Genomic DNA, 18842 nt, shown 5'->3' with positions numbered 1-18842 from the left:
AGGGAGTGGTACTATTGGCTGGGGCCAGAGTGTGGGGTGCAGAGCTGGCGAGTAGGAAGCAGGTGTCAGGGACGTGGAAGAGGGAGACCCCAGCCCACACTGAAGGGGCCAGGCGGACGGCCCCAGGTCCTGGCTGTGCTGGGGAGATAGAGGCATGATTCACTGGGAGGCAGGAAGACTCCAGGGAGCAGGGAACAGCAGGGGGGTTCGATTTAGGGTGTGATCTGTTTCAGAGGTCACTAGGGAGAGACGCCAAGGAGACACTGATGTCCACATTCTGCTTACCAGAAATCTCTGGAACTTGGAAAGAGCCACATCCGCCCAGGTGAGACGTGGGAGGTGAGTGACAGTACACCCTCCAGCTGGGGGAGTGGACAGTGCCTGTGGCCGGGGAGATGGTCTGAGGCCAGCCGAGACTGCTGGAGAGAGGGGGGGTGGGAGGAAGTAGGGGTGCGCCAAGGCCTCCCCTCAACCACAGCCACGTTTACCAAGAGCTCCGCAGCCTGCAGCCCCCTTCCCGTCCCTCGACCCTAACATCAGAAACCTCTCACTGCCGGGCCACCAGCCATGTTTTCCAGACCAAACGCCAGGACCCACCCACAGGCTGGCACAGAGTGCAGGCGAAGCCTGGATGCTGGGGTCAGGACGCCAACGTCTTCAGCTGGGCTGCCGGCTCTGAGGTCAATGTGCCACCGCGGCCGGGCTGGGCCCAGGCCAGCCAGGACGGGCACCGTGTCTCCCGGAGAGGGCAGGAGCGTGGGCTCCCCGGGATCCGAAACCTGACCCATCGCTCTGTGCCTCAGTTTCCCTCAAATGTAAAAACAGAACACGCGAACCTACCCAGAGTATCGTATGTGGGTATAGACCAGTTCTTAGCGGAAAGAAAAGAACAGAGCAGCCGTGTTACCTCGTGGTCATGACTGGGCCTCTGTGGGCAAAGGAAGAACGGGTCCGTCTGCTTGAAAACAGGGAAGCCACTAACTGAGGCACCCACCATGGGCCACATGCTTTAGTATGAAGCTGACCTGCTTTCTTATATAGTATTTTGATTTTCCTTTTTGTTCTCTTCCCCTGATGCTAAGAGCTCAGGCGTGGAGGATGCGGTTCAGGAGCTCAGGGTACATCGGGGTGTCAGTAGTAAGTCAGAGACCGGGCCGCTCTGACCCCAAAGTCCCTGTTCACCAGGAATTCTCAGATGCCTCCTGGAACCACCTGGAACGGGAAATGAAAGCAGATGATGGCAAGCCGCTCCCTCCTTAAAGGGACAGATGACCAAGCAGCAGGGAAAGCAGAGGCGGGAAGTCTCCCTGCTCAGCCAAGGCCAAATCCTCCTGCAGGCGCCTGGGAATTCACGGGGGCACAGCCAGGGTGGTGCGGAGGGGAGTTGGCAAATGCGCGTCGGATCTGTGGCCAGCCTCTCCCCAGCCACGGGAAACCAGGTCAGCGCAAACACAGCCGGAGGGAGACAGCAGCGGGCGGTTCTCTGGACTTTTCCACTCACTGGCCTGGGAGAGAGAAGGCAGGACCCGCTCTGGGGCTAGGGCAGTTAGTTTTCAGGGTCTCGTTTCTTCCTCCTAAGAATTCTTTAAGGAACGATGATTGACAGAAGAGATTCAGACAGGTGAAGGGAGTAGCCTAAAGTCACCCAGCTGGTCAGTGGTGGCAGAGCCATGATGTGGGAGGAGCCTGGCTGAGTGGGACCCTTCCCATGACTGCCACCTCCCTAGCCTCTGGGAAGATCTCTGGAAGGTGGCATTTGTCCCTCCCAGCCTCCCCTGCTCTGCGGCGGGGGGGGGGCCACAGGAAGGCATAACTATGGAAAACGGTAAACAGATCACAATGGTCAAAGCTTCCAAACCTTAAGTCAATCCAGTCCCAATGGACTCCCTCTGTGGCTGGGGACAGTAAGGGCGACTGTTCCACAGAAGGAGCACCTGCCAGCCCCAGGTCTGGGACTGTGCACGTGAGGTCTAACTTCCACATCTTCCCCTTCCAGGCAGGTGCCACAGCCACACCCACACTAACCCCAAAGGCCAGCGCCCGCTCTGGCCTCTGCCGGTCTCTCTCCGCACTGCGGGGTTCCCCGAGCCTTAGCAGTGGGCTCCTGGAGACCTTGGCCCTGACCCCGCCAAAGCCAAGTGGAACCTTCCAGCTCCCCTTGGGCTGCTTCCCTGGGTCCATCGCAAGTCCGAGAGACATGCACATCTGTAGTCCCAGGTAGGAGGTATTGACAGACGGGGACACAGCACCCATTCAGCTGGGACCCACATAAAGGAGGCAGCCTTCCCCACACGGATCCACAGACAAGCAGCACCTTATAAAAATAGTGACTCCAACACCTGTACAAGAATTATACTCCCAAGGGGCACCTGGGTGGCTCAGTCAGTTAAGGGGCTGGCTCTTGGTTTTGGCTCAGGTCATGATCTCGAGGTTGTGGGATCAAGCCCTGCATTGGGCTCCGAGCTCAGTGTGGAGTCTGCTTCAGATTCTTTCTCTCTCTCCCTCCCCCTTTGCCCCTCCCTACTCTCTGTCTCTAAAATAAATAAATAAAATCTTTAAAAAAAGAAATTATACTCCCAAGATTGGCATTTTCTGTCATAAGGTCAAGGATGGAAATACTTTTCTTTTCTTTTCTTTTCTTTTCTTTTCTTTTCTTTTCTTTTCTTTTCTTTTCTTTTTTTTTTTTTGAGCCTGGGAAGGTAGAGAGAGCCTGGATCTGGCACGGGGTTGGTTTTGCTCAAGCTCCACCAGCTCCACCATTGAACAGCTAAGGGTCCTTGGGCAGGTCGTAAACTCACCTTTCTGGAGGCTGGCACGGACCAAGGCTTGGTGACAACGCTGAAGATGGAAAAGGGATGGAGATCTTTCTCGGCAGAACGGGGTACCGGAGCCGCACAAAGAGGCGGTCAGTCCGGGGACGGCAGGCACCGATGATCCAGCAGACGTCCTGCCTGCGGACGGTGCAGGGCTCACCCGGCCCCAGCCAGACGGCTGCCCGGGGGCCCTGAACAAATGAATGACCATCTCAGGTCTCGGGGAGAAGCAGCGGGTTTTTCAGGCCTGCGAGGCCATGGGGGCAAGAAAGAGAAGGAGAGACAGAGAGAGAAGATTCCAGTGGGGAAGAGTTCCCCTGCAATGGGTGGGACGCAGTAAGAGAAAGAGCAAAAGAAGGGAGCGGAGCAGGAGGACCCAGCAAACAGACCCCAGAAACAAGACAGAAGGAGCCTGGGTCCCTGACAAAGTGTAGCTGCCTCATCACCCCCCCCCCCCACACACACACACCTGAACTTAGGTGAGTGAGAAGTAAAACTGTAGCCTTGTTTTCGCCACTAACTCTTTGGGATTCTGTGTCATTTTTTAAAATGTTTTATTTATTTATTTGACAGAGAGAGAGAGAGAGCGAGCGCACAAGCAGGGGGGAGGGGCAGAGGCAGAGGGAGAAGCAGGCTCCCCGCTGAGCAGGGAGCCCCCGACTCGGGCCTCGATCCTGGGACCCCGATCATGACCTGAGCCACAAGGCAGACACTTCACTGACTGAGCCCCCCTGGGGCCCCTGGGATTCTGTGTCATTTTTAAAAAATGTTGTCAATTCTGAAAATATTTGGGACTTCAAAGGGCTTTAAGTCACCATTTTCGGGAGGATGGGACCAGAACTCTCCTGAGTCACCTCAGGGCTTCCCGGCCGGCACGTACTTGGTAAGTACCCCAGGACACAGCCCTGTACAAACAGTCCTGTCCCACGGGAGCTTACCGGCCGTGTTACCACGTCACTTACCCTTTCCATCACCCTGTCGGGAAAATGTCGCTATCTGCATGGTAGAGACGAGGAGGGCAAGCTTGAGGGATTTCCAGTTGCTTGAGGCCACGTGGTTGGCCAGGTCCACCGCATGCCAGAGCCACACCCTTGCCTGTAATCGCGTGGTTTCCAAACTGTGCTCTGCGGCACCCTACAGCCTGTGAGAAGTTATCATGGACGGAGGGTTGTGACCATGAGGGATCAAGGGGAAGGTTTTCTCAGGAGCCCAAGAAAGGCCTGGGATTCCAGAGAGATCCAAGGAGACCTCAAGGTCACCACAGCTCTTCGTGCAAATCAAGAAGGGCCCTGGGGTGAAGAGGAGGCCGCCCAGGCCAAATGGTGCCGGAGACCAGAGGCCCCCCCATGCTCCCCTACGCTCGGAGTCCTCAGACTGACACCCCCAGTCTGGGAATGGGGGAGGGGTGTCTCAAAATGCAAATCAATCTAGAGGCAAATAAAGAGTGTTGCATTTTTAAAAATATATCTGTGTGTGTATGAAGATTTGCCACACACACACACACACACACACACACACACTCACATAAAGTGACTTGTAAAAGAAATAACAACAAAATGTTAGCTGGGGGATGAAAGTTGGGGGACTATTTTCCGGTGTCTTTCTGTATATTTTCTGGGTTTTCACATGTTCCTCAATGAATATTTCATAGACAAAAGATAAAAATGAAAAGGAAATGTTGGTTTTTGTTTTATTTTGTTTTGTTTTAAGAAACAAGTTGGGGGGGGGGACGCCTGGGTGGCTCAGTCGTTAAGCGTCTGCCTTCGGCTCAGGGTGTGATTCCGGAGTCCTGGGATCGAGCCCCACGTCAGGCTCCTCTGCTGGGAGCCTGCTTCTTCCTCTCCCACTCCCCCTGCTTGTGTTCCCTCTCTCGCTGGCTCTCTCTATCTCTGTCACATAAATAAATAAAATCTTAAAAAAAAAAAAAAGAAGAAACAAGTTAGGGGCTGTTCCTGTAACTGGATTATTCCACTAAATCTAACAAATTCATGTTACCAGAAATGCTTATTTGGTCATTCCAGTCTAAAAACAGAACACTTGGGTGTCCCTGCCAGCATTTCCCAAGCAAGGGGAGGAGTTGTTCTCACGGGTAAATAGGTGTCCGTGCGCATGAAAATCCAGCACTCCGGGCTGGCGGCGGCTTTGGAATCGGCTGAGGACATCCAGCAGCAAAGGCAGGTAATCTGTGACGCTGCCTATCCCGGGAGCCAAGGAACCCATCTTTCTAGGGTAGTTCTAGGCCTTGGCCTGGGGCCTGTGAGGCGGGAGGGGGCCAGGCAAAGGCGTGCCAGAGCCCTGGGGACAGTTCTTGTGCTGGCCCCGAAGGCCATGTCCTCAGAAGACGCGTCTTCCCTCCGGGTCTGAGTTTTCACACCTGCAAAGGGTGGATGGACCAGAAGGACCTCTTTGGCTGTTTCTGCCTCCCACACTTCGGGATTCTGAGTTTAGCCAGCTGTGTACCCCCATACACCGGACCCTCCGGACCACAACTCCCCTGAGGGGCACGAGGCACCCCCCCTTGTCTGGCACAGGGCACAGCTCTCACAGCGAGGTGCAGACGGAACTGGTGTGTGTAGGGGGTCCCTCTGGGCAGAGCACGGGGTCTCCAAGGGGGACTGTTCCATGGCTCCTCTCCCCTCCAGGGCTCCCAGCCAAACAGACAGGCAGGCAGTGTCTGTCCGGCTACTGAAAAGACAGGCTGCTCAGAAGCAGAGCCAGCCTGCCAACTTGCCCAAACAAAGTTGTTTTTCTCCAGAAATAATTCGGAGGGCGGGGGGGTTTAACCCCTCCAAAGAAATGGTTGCATGAGCCCGAGAGTAAACAGACAGTTGAGGCAATGGAGCTGCTGCTGCTCCGGGGCTGGTCCGAAGGGGTTTCCGCTGGCCTATGGATGGAAAGCAGCTCAACTCCCTCCTCTGCCTCCCCTCCCCACTTCCCCTCCCCACCTCTGCTCCCCTCCTCCCCTCCCCACGTCTGAAGCTGACCTTTTCTCTTCTGAACTCCCGGCGTGAGTAGGCAGAGGCTGAAGGTAAATAATCCTGTTTGCTGCGGTCTCTCTCTCTCTGACCTCTCCTGCAACAGCTCCATCCCCTCTCCCCGTGGAATCGCAGCTCTGGCATGCCGGGTGGTTTCAGAGAGCGGGTGGCGTGCGGGACGACATGCTTCTCTGGAACACCCGTTGTGAGCCCGGCACCTTCATGGTTTCTCTCACGTGAGCTACTCAGTGTGTTGTACAGAGATGGCAATTAAGGCTCAGAGAGGTTCAGTCACTTGCTGATCACCACACAGCCATGGCAAGTAGCCCACACGATATCCTAGTCCAGGTCTCCGCGGCTCTGAAGCCCACACTGCTTTCTCCCTACCAGGAGTTGGGAGCCAGGCTAACCAGGAGCCAGGCTCCTCCCGCTGCTCCCCTACTCGCTCGCTGTGGTGACTGTGGCCGAACCCCTTCTCCTCTCTGTGCCCAGTTTCTCCACTGGGGAGAAAGGCCGGGATTACAGTACTCACCTCAAGTGTGATGTAATCGTGTATGTGGGGTGCCTGGGACAGTGCCTGCCCATGGAAAGTCACAAAGCTAACAGAGGCAGCAACTAGAACACAGGTCACACGGGGGGGGGGGGCAGTGGGAGGCAGTCGGGGCACCATCTGGTCCCCCAACACTTAAAGGAGCTTTGTTTTACAGAGTTGAAGACAGAGGGAATGTCGCCCCTCTTGGCTCTGGGGCTCCTGGTGGCTGGGCTCTGCCCCACTGTCCACTGTGTCCCGGGGAGCGTGCTTGCCCCCCAGAGTGTTGCCCAGGAGGACCTACACAACGAGCCTGTGGACAGCCTCGCGTTGGCCTCCAGCAACACCGACTTCACCCTCAGCCTCTATAAGGAGTTGGCTTCGAAGACCCCCCATAAGAATGTCATCTTCTCCCCGATGAGCGTCTCCATCGCCTTGGCCTTCCTATCCCTGGGGGCCCAAGGCACCACCCTGACGGAGATCCTCGAAGGCCTCAAGTTCAACCTCACAGAGACCCCCGAAGCCGAAATCCACCGGGGTTTCCAGCACCTGCTGCAAACCGTCCGCCGACCCAGCAACGAGCTGCAGCTGAGCGTGGGCAATGCCATGTTCGTGGGCGAGCAGCTGAAGCTGCTGGAGAAGTTCACGGGAGACGCCAGGGCGCTCTACGCCTCTGAGGCCTTCTCCACCAACTTCCAGGACTCCGCGGCCGCCGAGAAGCTCATCAACGACTACGTGAAGAATCGCACCCGGGGGAAAATTGTGGATTTGGTCAAGGACCTTGACCTGGACACAGCCATGGTCCTGGTGAATTACATCTTCCTGAAAGGTGAGTGCCTGGCTTGGGGTTTGGAAGGGAACAGTTATAGTTCTCAGGCTTCAGGGCCATTTTCTGGCCTGGTGTAGCAAACCGTTTTATTGGGGAAACCAGCATAGAACAGGTGCCCTTGGTCTGGGGTGGGGGGAGGGGAGGAGGCATGGCACCGAGGCCCTGCCGTTCTGTAGGCATTGTCTTCTCTTAGGGTATTTTATTCTATTTTTACATTTCTTTGTTATGCTCTGTTAGCCACCATATAATACATCATTAGTTTTTGACGTAGTGTTCAATGATTCATTAGCTGTGTATAACACCCAGTGCTCATCACAACACATGCCCTCCTTAACACCCATTACCGGGCTGCCCCATCCCCCTACCCTCCTCTCCTCTGAAACCCTCCATAGTCTCTCATGGTTCGTCTCCCCCTTTGATTTCCTCCCTCTTCAGTTTTCCCTTCCTTGCCCTAATGTCCTCCGTGCTATTCCTTATGTTTCACATACGGGTGAAACCATAAGATAATTTCTTTCTCTGCTTGACTTATTTCACTTAGCATTATCTCCTCCATCCCGTCCATGTCAATGCAAATAGTAGGTATTCATCCTTTCTGATGGCTGAGTAATATTCCATTGTGTATATGGACCACATCTTCTTTATCCATTCATCTGTTGAAGGACATCTTGGCTCCTTCCATAGTTTGGCTATTGTGGACATTGCTGCTATAAACACTGGGGTGCAAGTGCCCCTTCGGATCACTACATCTGTATCTTTGGGGTAAATACCTAGTAGTGCAATTGCTGGGTCATAGGGTAGCTCTATTTTTAACTTTTTGAGGAACCTCCACACTGTTTTCCAGCGTGGCTGTACCCACATTCCCACTAACAGTGTAAGAGGGATCCCCTTTCTCCACATCCTCTTCAACACCTGTTGTTGCCTGCCTTGTTCATTTTTGCCATTCTTTTTTTTATAATAATTTTTTATTATGTTATGTGAGTCACCATACAGTACATCCCTAGTTTTTGATATAAAGTTCCATGATTCATTACTTGCGTATAATACCCAGTGCACCATGTAATACATGCCCTCCTTAATACTCATCATTCTAACTGGTGTAAGGTGGTATCTCAATGGGGTTTGGATTTGAATTTCCCTGATGCCAAGTGATGTTGGACATTTTTTCATGTGTCTGTTGGCCGTTTGTATGTCTTCTTTGGAGAAGTATCTGTTCATGTCTTCTGCCCATTTTTTGACTTGATTATTCATTTTTTGGGGGTTAAATTGGACAAGTTCTTTATAGACCTTGGAGACCAGCCCTCTATCTGCACTGTTGTTTGCGAATATCTTCTCCCATTCCGTGGGCTACCACTCAGCCTTAGCGTTTTCCAAATGACGCTTCGCCACTGTGGGAAGTCACTGCAGAGGGGCCCAGTGGCAGTTTGTCTGAGTTTGAGTCCTACTCTGCCTGGCTCCCAGGAGGAAGGAGCCGTGCCTTCAAATCGCTCCGGGGTGGGCGGCAACTTCAGCTTCCTCCCTGAAGAGACATTTGTGGGCAGGCACGGGAAGCCCTCTGCCTGGGCACAGCCGGGCCATTCTGACCTGGGCTCTGTCCTGGCCAGGAACTCAGCCTCTGGCAGGGGGGGGGTCCCCATCTACATGGGAAGACAGTGTTTAAGGAGACTGGCCATCCCAGGATTCTGCAACAGTGCCCCCTCTCATCTTGGGGGTGGTACCAGCACGGTCACCATCTGGGGAAGCTCCTTGGGGGAGGGCACAATCCAGGTTCCAGCTGGTCCGGTGCCCGATCCCATGGGTGGGAACTCGACAAACACAAACCTCCCCAGCCCATAGGTTCCTAAGAGGCAGAGCGCGAATAGATAGAGTCAGCCTTGTGGGGCCCCAGTCCTCACGGGCACAAAAAAGAGACAGAGACCCAGAGAGGCATGATGGAGTCAGGGGGTGACTGGAAGCTGGGTGGACACACAGAAAGCCTGCACGAGAGGTTCTGGCTGAGTCCTGGGCAAATCCTCCCCGGCCTGTGTTGCCGTATACAAATGAGGACCCCAAACCAGATTTCTGTGTAAAACTAATCCCGGCCCCATATGCTCGTTGTTCTTTGTGTCTCCTGATTTTCTACCATCCTGCCTGTTCTAGGATTTTCTCCCCCAAATTCTCCTCCCCAGGGACACACCAGCCGGCTGGGCTTTCCCCTCCTCTCCTGCCTCCAACAGTGGAATGTGGATTGGGGGATTTGGGGGGGTGTCTGCACATTTCCCAGCAAGCCCCTAGTCTTTAGTCTCCCCAGGAGCTCCCCACAACCCCCGCCCCACTAAGGGCTCCAGTCCTCCTGGGGATGGAGCCCTATGCCCCCTCCTCGGTCGACCTCTGCCCCACCCTCAGTTTCCCAATTTGCCCCTTGTTTCGGCCTGTTTGACGAGACTGTGGGCACGTGTGTACACGGTAATGTCAGTGACTAACAATGAGTTACTAGCATTGTCCCTTTCAGGGGGTCAGGGATTCTGAATTCCTCCCCCTGCTGCCACGTCCCACAGTGCTCCTGGGCCCCTCTCCCGTCTCTCTCTGACCCCCACCTCTCTCTTGCACCCACTATTCCCAAACTCCTGTCAGTCTCTCTCTTATCACAGTTAACCAGGTCTTTGTCTCATGGCCACGTTGCAACCAGACCTGTGGGGCTCACCACCGTCCCCAGCGGTCTACCCACTTGCCAACATGTTCCTGCAGACCAAGGCGGGGCCGGTGGCGGGGCTGGGGGCCGGCCGAGTGTCTCCATCACCAGGGAACCCGGGCAGAGAAGGGATAGAGGCAGGGCAGCCCTTGTGTTCACAGAGTTCTCTGACCTTCAGCCAAATGGAAGACGCCCTTTGACCCCCGAGATACTTTCAAGTCCAAGTTCTACGTGAGCAAGAGGAGGTGGGTGAAGGTGCCCATGATGAGCCTGGAGGACGTGCGGGTGCCTTACTTCCGAGACGAGGCACTGGCCTGCACGGTGGTGGAGCTCCCGTATACCAGTAACGACAGCGCGCTCTTCATCCTCCCCGATGAGGGCAGAATGGAGGCAGTAGAGGCCATGCTGCTCCCGGAGACCCTGAGGAGGTGGACAGACTCACTGCAGATGAGGTGATGACCCCGGGACGCGGCCAGCCCTCCTTCCTTCCTCCGCAGCCACTCTTGCTCCCCTCCACCCCCAGACTCCCCGCGCCCCCAGCACCCAGGGCCTGCCTGATGTCTGGGGCTGAGGCTGCCGTGCTGGGGAAGCCATCCCAGCCCAGGTGGAGCTTGGGATTACCCTGCCCTCAGCTGCCTGCGTGGCTTTGGGCCTGAAAGTGTTTGCTCTATGAGACTCAATGACCTTGAACGGGACAGGGGTGGAAGCTGTCTCCGACGCTAACATGCTTAGACCCCGGGGACTCCTCACCACAACCCAGCTCTCGTGCCTGTCCTCTTCTTAGCAGAGGGGACAGAAGGGATTGCGATCAGCTAAAGGCCAAAGCCAGACAGACTCCGAGCACCAGCTTTCCGCTGGCTGTTCACATTCATTCATTCATGGGTTCATCCATTTGGCCCAGGTCACGTAGGTTAATGGAGCCCCCAGCAGGTGCCAGGCAATGATTTAGACCCTGAGGCCATGTCCGCAAGTAAAACATCAATCTCCTGCTGTCGTGGAGCTTGCTTTGTAATTGGAAAATGAGAATATAGATAAATATAACAAATAGGTGAATTATTTAGAATGCTGGACGTGAAGAAATGAGGGTGTGGGGGTGGATGATACAGTGGGGTAAAATAATTTGGAAAACCGGACGGACTAGGAGGTAGGTAGTGGTTTTAAACAGGATCGCCGTTAGGTGATATTTGAGCATTGACATGATAGAGGTGAGGGGCTGAACCCTGTGGATAGGTTGGGGAAAAGCATTCCTGGCAGAGGGAACAGCCAGTGCAAAGCCTCCATGCAAAGCCTGGTGTGTTTGAGGATTAATGAGGCGAGAGAGGCCGGAGCAGAGTGAGAGTCAGGAGAAGTCAGGGGCCCCTGCGGGATGGCTCAGGTTGAGGGAGGCCATGCAGACCCCTGGAAAACCTTACCTCTTCCTCCTCTAAGTGAAATGGGCAGTCATCTCAAGGTCTTGGGCCAAAGAGTGAATGATCTGAGTATTGTTTTAAAAAGATCACCCAGGAGGCTGAGTGGAGAATAGACCACAGAGGTCAAGCATGGACGCAGGAAGAGCAGCTAGGAGCCCAGGGCAGCGATCCAGGAGAGACATGTGAGAAGTGGCCAAGTTTCAGATAAACCTGAGGGTAGAGACAGGCTAGATACGGAATTCAGAAGACTGTTGTCAAGGGGGACAAGCAAGGCAGAGTGCGTTCTGGGCCCAGTCCTTGAGGATGGGGACGCTGGGAAGCAGTTCTAGCTGTCACCTGGCCGGGGCTTGATGAGTAGTTGTGAATGGACAGAATATTCATCACATACCTCTGATTTACAAACCACTGAGGAAATCTGCCTCAACACATGGTGTTAAGTTGTTGAGTGAATGGATGAAGAGGTGAATGAATGAATGAATATGGAGAGAAACAGACATCTTCCCTGCTCATGGGACTCAGGGTTTATTGGGAGACACAGCCCCCTGTAGCTCGCAAGTGTAAAACCAGGCAGACCGTGACAAGAGTCTTGGGGATATCAACAGAGAGAGGGGAGCTTGCAGGTGGAGTATCCACTCTTGCTCCAAGAACTCACCACCAGCTCTGCTCAAAGGCAGAAGCCCCTGCTCTCAAGGAGCTCACCAGACAGCCAAGATGGGGACCTTCACTTGCATGTTTCAGGATCCCCAAGGCTCTTCGAATGCAGTCCCTTCAGCCCCTGCCAGGTCCCCAACACTAAGCCTTCCCTCCACTCTGTGGAGCATCCGCTCTTTCTTCTTGCCTTCCTGCAACTTCATCTCCCTGCCTTCTGCTCTCCTCTTCACCCAGCCAGCTCCTTCCCCTCCTTCAGGACTCAGGCTTGATGCCGCCTCCTTCAGGAAGCCTTCCTGGTGCCTGTGGAGCATGCTGTGGAATTCCCTATTGGAGAGAGCCTGTTTCTTGCTGCACTGCAAGCTTGCAAGGCAGGGGCAGGGCAGGCGCTGGCTCATGTGGGCGCTTGCCGATGTGAATGGATAATTAATGAATTAAGAAGAGTCAGGGGCGCCTGGGTGGCTCAGTTGTTAAGCGTCTGCCTTCGGCTCAGGGCGTGATCCCGGCGTTCTGGGATCGAGCCCCGCATCAGGCTCCACCACTGGGAGCCTGCTTCTTCCTCTCCCACTCCCCCTGCTTGTGTTCCCTCTCTTGCTGGCTGTCTCTCTCTGTGTCAAATAAATAAATAAAATCTTTAAAAAAAAAAGAAGAAGAAGAAGAGGCAGCACAAGGTTAAGAAACTGAGGAAATGAGTACTTCTTTCCCGCAGGAGGGGTGTGGTTAGAAAGGAAACCAGGGAAGACCAAGCCATGAGGTGGAAGAAGGTGAGCCTTGAGTCAAAGCAGGTGTTCAAATTCATGTTTCTCCTTTTCTAGGAGGATAGACAACCTCTACCTGCCAAAGTTTTCCATCTCCAGCAGCTATAATCTGGAAGATGTACTTCCCCAGCTGGGCATGAGGGAAGTCTTCACCAACGAGGCTGACCTGTCGGGAGTCACAGGGGAGAAGAACCTGAGTGTTTCCCAGGTGAGTGTTCGAACTTTCGATCATTCGTCCTCTGTGTCTGAGCTTGAATGGTAAAGGCCAGGCAGACATTTGGGCGACCTTGAGTTTGCATGAATAACTGCATCTCTCCTGGCCCTGTCCCCCTCGTGGGTCCGTCCCAAGCCCAGGAGAGCTGGGTGGAGAGCATGTTAGAAGCTGGTCCCCACCTCCCCTTCAATATCCTGTGACATAGAAGCCACTCGTGGGGAAGAGCCTGGGGAGGAATCAGGGATGGGCCCCATTCCATCCCCGCTCCACCTCTTACTGCCTACAGCAGCAAATACTTAGAGTGCTGGACCCCTCGGTTTTTCTGTAAAATTCTTGGCCAGTGTGCAGTGCCTGGCAGAGTAGGGGAGGGCCACTGGGTCGTAACAGCCGTCGGGCAGGTGTGATGGGTGTGAAAGAAGCCAACAGGGCCCCTTGCGCTGTGCTCCTAGAAACAAGGTCCTCGGAAGGAGGCAGGGTATCTGAGCAGCACTCCACCCTCCTCGGCGCCCCACCTTCCAAAGGGCGTGGTCATGGAGGGAGGTGTGCAGAGGGGCCTGTGGGGTCCAGGGATGTGAAGCCACATCTGCGCAAAGTAGCCAAGGGCCCCGAGGATACTGCAGATGGGGCAGGAGCTCGGCTGAGAGCAGGGAGGCCCTTCAAGTCCGCGGAGGCGTCGGCAGCGGCTGCTTAAGGTGGAGAGGCTAAAAGAAAGTCGCTTGCAAGACAAATACCGGGTGTGGCCCCTGCCCCTCCCCCACAATAGCAAGTGTTTGGGGGAGCAGCACAGTCTCTGAACTCAGCCAGAGAAGCATCCGGATCAGAATGCCCCTCCCCTTTATCACCACGATCCTGGGCAGATCTCTCACAACCTCGGAGCCTCAGTTTGTCTCTCCGTGCATTGGAACCAGGCAGGACCACGGACAGGGCCATCGGGAGGAACTAGCAAACGGATCAGTGACAGGACAGGGTCGAGGCTGCATGAATGTTAGTCCCCTTGGGGCTCTCAGGGGGACCGCTCACCCCTCGCCCACCCAACCTATGGTGGGTAACGTTCTTGTGTTCCCACAGGTGGTCCACAAGACCCTGCTCGATGTGGCCGAGGAGGGCACAGAAGCCGCAGCCGCCACGGGAAGTAAAATTATGTACTTGTCCGGAAAAATCGGCCCACTGCTCACTGTACGCTTCAACAGACCCTTTCTGCTATCCATACGCCACAAAGATACCAAGAGCATCCTCTTCTGGGGCAAAGTCACCAACCCGCATCACGCCTAGGGCTCCCCCCTCTTTCTAAGGTGCTGGGTCTCTGGATGCAGCCTGGACTCTTTGCACCAAAGAGCCAGAGGCCAGGCCCTGCCTGGCTCATCCCTTAGAAGGTGACAATGACTCTGCCTTGTGGCTTCCACCTGCACTGGGAGCCTGGGGACTTTTGATCAGAGTCTCTGTGACCTCCAGACAGTAATAAACTCTCTTTCTCAGACTGGACACTTTCTTTGTGCCTTTCTACCCCGATCTGCCTGACTCCATGCCCCTGTAGCTGCCTGTGCCCGCAGCCCAAGCCCCAGGACCTCCCCCTGGGCTCAGTCTCACGCAGGATCGGGGCGCCTCTACCCTCAGCTGCAGCGGCCTGGCCAGAGCCAGGCTTTGTGCTTGTAGCCAAGCCCACCCCGGGCCTCAGGCCCGAGAGGGGAGAGGAGCCAGCTGCCTGATTCCTTCTTCTCTGGGCTCCCTTGTCCCCAGTTCCAATCTCGCCCTTTCCCTCGCCGGGGCCCAGGATGTGTCCACGCGCTGACCCCCGACACTGACCCCATCTGGCACTGCCCCTGGACCCCTCGCTCCTGGGCCTTCTCTCTTCCAGGATCCCTCCTTTTATCCCCCCCCCCCACACACCCCCAATCAGGGGAGAGTAGCTACTTTGTAGGTTCCTGGCCAGAGCTCATCACCCGCCTCACCAATTCTGAGTGCTCCCCAACAGATGAACCCCTCAGCAGCCAGAATGGAGGGTGGGAGAAAGTAAGCAATACAGGGACAACTGCAATTAAAGGCGTCCACACAGTCCTTCCGCCGCTGGTGTTATCAGGATGACAAACTACAGCTAAAGAGCGAGATCTTTCTGCCGGGAATCTGCTAAGACCGCCGCCTAGATAACCCATCTAGTCCTTGTGACGACCCTATGGGATCGATGCTATTCTGAGTCCCATTCTATAGATGGGGACAGTGAGGAACAGAGAGGCTCAATAACGTTCCCCAAGGCCGCACAGCTAGGAATTATCGCCAGCAGAGTGTTATCCCAACCTGCTCGATGTCAGAGGACTGCTCTAAACCACAAAGAGATTCTGCCCTTGAAGATTCTCACAGAGATGACCCTCGCATCAAATCTGATGATGAAACTAGGCTCTGGAAGCTGAGAGCGGGGAAGTCAGAGAAGGCTTCCTGGAGGAGGTGACTTCTGTGCTATCATCAGAGGAAGAGTAGAAGGTGGTGGAATGAACAGAGAGGAGGATGTTCTGGGCAGGAGAGGGTGATGAAGGCACCTTGAAGAAACCGGAGGTTGCTGGGCGGCTTTGGAGCAGTGAGCAGAGGGGCTGCCAAGAGGAGGGGGTGATGGTGGGACTGCTGAACCGCTGAGGGCCTGGCAGCTCAGTAAGGATTCTGGAAGATTCCTTAGAGCCATAGGCAGCTTTAAAAGAGTTTAAACAGAGAGCTGGTGTGAGCAGATTTGCATCCTAGAGAAAAGACTCTGGCTGCTGTGGGCCAGGCATTGAAGGTGCTACTGTATTGAGTGGGTTAAGGGTTTTGGGGGGGGGGTTTAATAATAATTTTTTATTATGTTATGTTAGTCACCATACAGTACATCCTTAGTTTTTGATGTAGTGTTCCATGATTCATTACTTGGCATATAACACCCAGTGCACCATGCAATACGTGCCCTCCTTAATACCCATCACCGGCCTATCCCAATCCCTCACCCCCATCCCCTCTGATGCCCTCAGTTTGTTACCATGGGCTCTGAGTAGGTTATGTTTTAGCAAGAACGCCCCAGCTGAGGAAGGGAGGGTGAGATGATGGGGGGGGGGCTGGGCTGGGGGAGACGAGAAGCAGCAGAATGGCCAGGCATTCTAGCCCAAGCCAGGGAACTGGGCAGGTGTGCAAAGAAAAGGGCACTAATTGGAGAGATGTCAACAGGTACAATTGGTAGACCTGGTGGTTGATTGTGCTGAGGACAGGAAGGAGTCAAGGACGACGCCGGGGTTGCAGGGCTGGGGGCTCGGGAAACTGGAACTCATGCCTTGTTCTGTTCTGTGGGTTCAGGATTACAAAAAGATTGTTCTTCTGCAGGAAGATGAAGAGCTCTGATGTGCACACGTAGGGTCAGAGACGTCTGTAGCCATCTGTACCTCAATAAGAAAATCTGGGTGGAGAGATGATGTCATGGCCATCATGCATTGGTGGTTAAGCGAGACCATGAGAGGAGGCAGGTGTCTTCGTGTGTGTGGTGCTGAGAGCCTAGGGGCCCCTTACCCAAACACCAACATGTAAGGGGACAAACAGACCACAAAGAGACTGGAACAGAGAAGACCAAGGAGGAAAAGTGTGGCCTTGTGAAGGCCACAGGAAGAAGATGTAGCAGCAATAGATGGTGGGCCTGGAATGGGGCTGAATCCTCCTGGAGGAGAAGGACGAAGAGCGTCCTCTGGAAGAGTCCGATGCTGGTCCCTTGGCAGGAAGGATCCCAGGGGAGGGTGAGAGCAGAAAAAGGAAGGGGGGGTGCGCTGGGCAGAAGAGCAGTCAGCTAAGGGGGTCTATGATGTCAATGCCACTCAAGAGCTGTTTGGCATCGAAAGGCAGGAAGGAAGGGAGCTTAAGAGTCATTTAGAATAAGGAAGGATTTTCTTCCCATTTTTTTTTCATAATGAGAGACTTGAGCGTTTACATAGTAAAAGTCAGCAAGAGAGACTGAAGATAGAAAATCAAAGAAGTTAATCCTCAGCAGGGGGTCTGCTTAAGATCTCTCTCCCTCAGCCCTTGCCCTGCTCTCTCTCTCTCTTTCAAATAAATAAACAAATCTTAAAAAGAAAAAGTAACTGTACATGGACTCACGGGTTCCAAAGCTAAAACCACTGACTACTGGCCTTGTTTGTAAATTCCGACCATGCTTTCTATCACCCTAAAGCCACTGTGACCTAATCACAGCCCACAAACCCCATAAGTACTTCCCTTAACTTGCCCTGTGGAGGCGTGACTGAGATACTGTCCAGCTGGTGCTGCCCCCCAGCTCAGCGAGTTTATGAAACCCAGATTTGTGTGATTCACGGAGTTCCCTGGTGATCCCTCTGGGGGACTGCAACCGTAAGAAAACTCAGGATTCCCAGCGGAGAGGGGAGGTGCCCAGCTAAGGTGCAGAGAGCACAAGGGTCTGGATCTCAGGGCTCTAAGCTCTGCTGAGGTCCGAAGTGCTGAGTGACCTGGGGGATGGGGGACTGCCTTGTGCTCCCTGAACCTCCATGATCTGTGTGTGAAGCTCTGTGAAAACACAGGAGCCAGAAATATTCGTCGCTGAGACCGCCTGCCTATAATACACTCGCTTTCTTGGAGCAAATACATTCTTTGCACCATTTGAAACTGCTTGGCCCCGTCCACGTCTAGGAGGCAATAGGAGGAATTATAGTGAAAGGTGACAGCAGACTGAGCAGGGGATGGACGCGTGAAGATAGAGAAAGGGGGACATTTTGAGACATACTTAGGAAATGTCATTGATGGGACCGAGTGGAAAGAGGTGACACTCAGGCTACCATGTGGGAGCTCGGAACACCAAAGATAGAAAGCCAGAAATCGGGGGTTCTCAGAAGAAGGGATCATTGGCTACGGGGGGGCCCCCACAGCTTCTGCCTAAGTTCCTGCCAGTCTCCATTGGATATTGCCTTGTAGAAAGTTGTCCCAGGGCTGCTGGCTTTTCAAATTTCAAGAGAAACTAAAAAGCTAGATTTTTAGGTGAAAATGTTTCCACTTTGAATATTGACTACTAGTTCAATTTTTTAAAAATACTGAGCAGGCCAACAGAGCAATGAAGTAGACAGCTGGGCAGAGTGGAAGGCCATCTACAGGGTCCGCAAGGTCGGCCTCCGGAGCTTGGGTGAAAGCCCAGCCGTGGGGTATGACCTGCACTGAAACCTCCAGGCAGCCCTGAGACTGTCCCCAGAGAGAGAAGGTGTCGGCTACAAGGCAGCTGCAGTCACAGATTTTACAACATATTCAAGACTCGTCCTTTAGACTCTTTCTTCCATTCGATCCAATTTGTGCGAAAATCCCTATTATAACAAGGTAATTCATGATTTTGTTGAATGAAGACAAAACCAATAAATATTATGGAAAATATAGAAAGATTTGTGAATTATCTATGTCTTTCCTCTTCTTTACTTTTTTTTTTTTTAAAGATTTATTTATTCATTTGACAAAGAGAGTGAGAGAGCACAAGCAGGGGGGAGGCGGACAGGGAGGGGGAGAAGCAGACTCCACACTGAGCAGAGAGCCCGATGAGGGGCTTGATCCCAGGACCTGGGGATCATGACCTGAGCCGAAGGCAGCCGCTTCACCAATGTGAGCCTGCCAGGTGGGCCTATCTATACCTTTCCTTATTTCCCATCCAAACATTGCTGGCACATCAGCAGACACCCCAACATGAACAATCATGATTAAATTCAATCATCTTTGATATTTTGCTGATTTGCAGTCACACGAAACTGCAGCTCTGTACAGAATTTTCAATTCTATTGTTTTAATGTATCATTTTTCCATTTCATTCAGCAGTTTGTTTTGGCTTGCTTGACAGCTCGTCAGGCTCCAGATACACATGGAAACTCACTGCCTTTTGTCCTTTGCCCTTGGGGCCCTTTGCCCTGGCTAAGAGGCAACCAGGGGCTCCCACCTGTCCCCTCTGGGACAGTAAGGGAGGTGTGGACAAAGCCGGGACTCCTCGGGCCAGACAGGCCCCCGGGCCTAGA

The 18842-nt window shown here is 53.9% G+C and overlaps 1 protein-coding gene across 4 annotated transcripts; it reads left to right on the top strand.

The window, feature by feature from the left end:
- The first annotated feature begins 4907 nt into the window (after positions 1 to 4907).
- On the top strand, positions 4908 to 14325 carry SERPINA3 (serpin family A member 3). 4 transcript variants are annotated; one of them, XM_008698094.2, is made up of 6 exons: positions 4908 to 4991; positions 5895 to 6024; positions 6496 to 7146; positions 9993 to 10266; positions 12687 to 12837; positions 13912 to 14325. In XM_008698094.2, the coding sequence occupies exons 1-6, from the start codon at positions 4923 to 4925 to the stop codon at positions 14113 to 14115; spliced, it is 1479 nt and encodes a 492-aa protein (XP_008696316.1). In that variant the 5' UTR covers positions 4908 to 4922; the 3' UTR covers positions 14116 to 14325. The 4 variants fall into 4 exon arrangements, with proteins under 4 accessions (XP_008696316.1, XP_008696320.1, XP_008696323.1 ...); XM_008698098.2 differs by lacking the exon at positions 5895 to 6024 and adding an exon at positions 5829 to 5841; XM_008698101.1 differs by lacking the exon at positions 5895 to 6024 and having other exon boundaries at positions 4915 to 4991.
- The last annotated feature ends 4517 nt before the right edge of the window (positions 14326 to 18842 follow it).

Source organism: Ursus maritimus, unplaced genomic scaffold (assembly GCF_017311325.1).
Source record: "Ursus maritimus isolate PB19 unplaced genomic scaffold, ASM1731132v1 scaffold_25, whole genome shotgun sequence".
NCBI classification, from domain to species: domain Eukaryota; kingdom Metazoa; phylum Chordata; class Mammalia; order Carnivora; family Ursidae; genus Ursus; species Ursus maritimus.
Note: the sequence above shows the minus strand (reverse complement) of the source record. Positions and strands in the feature narration are given on the sequence as shown.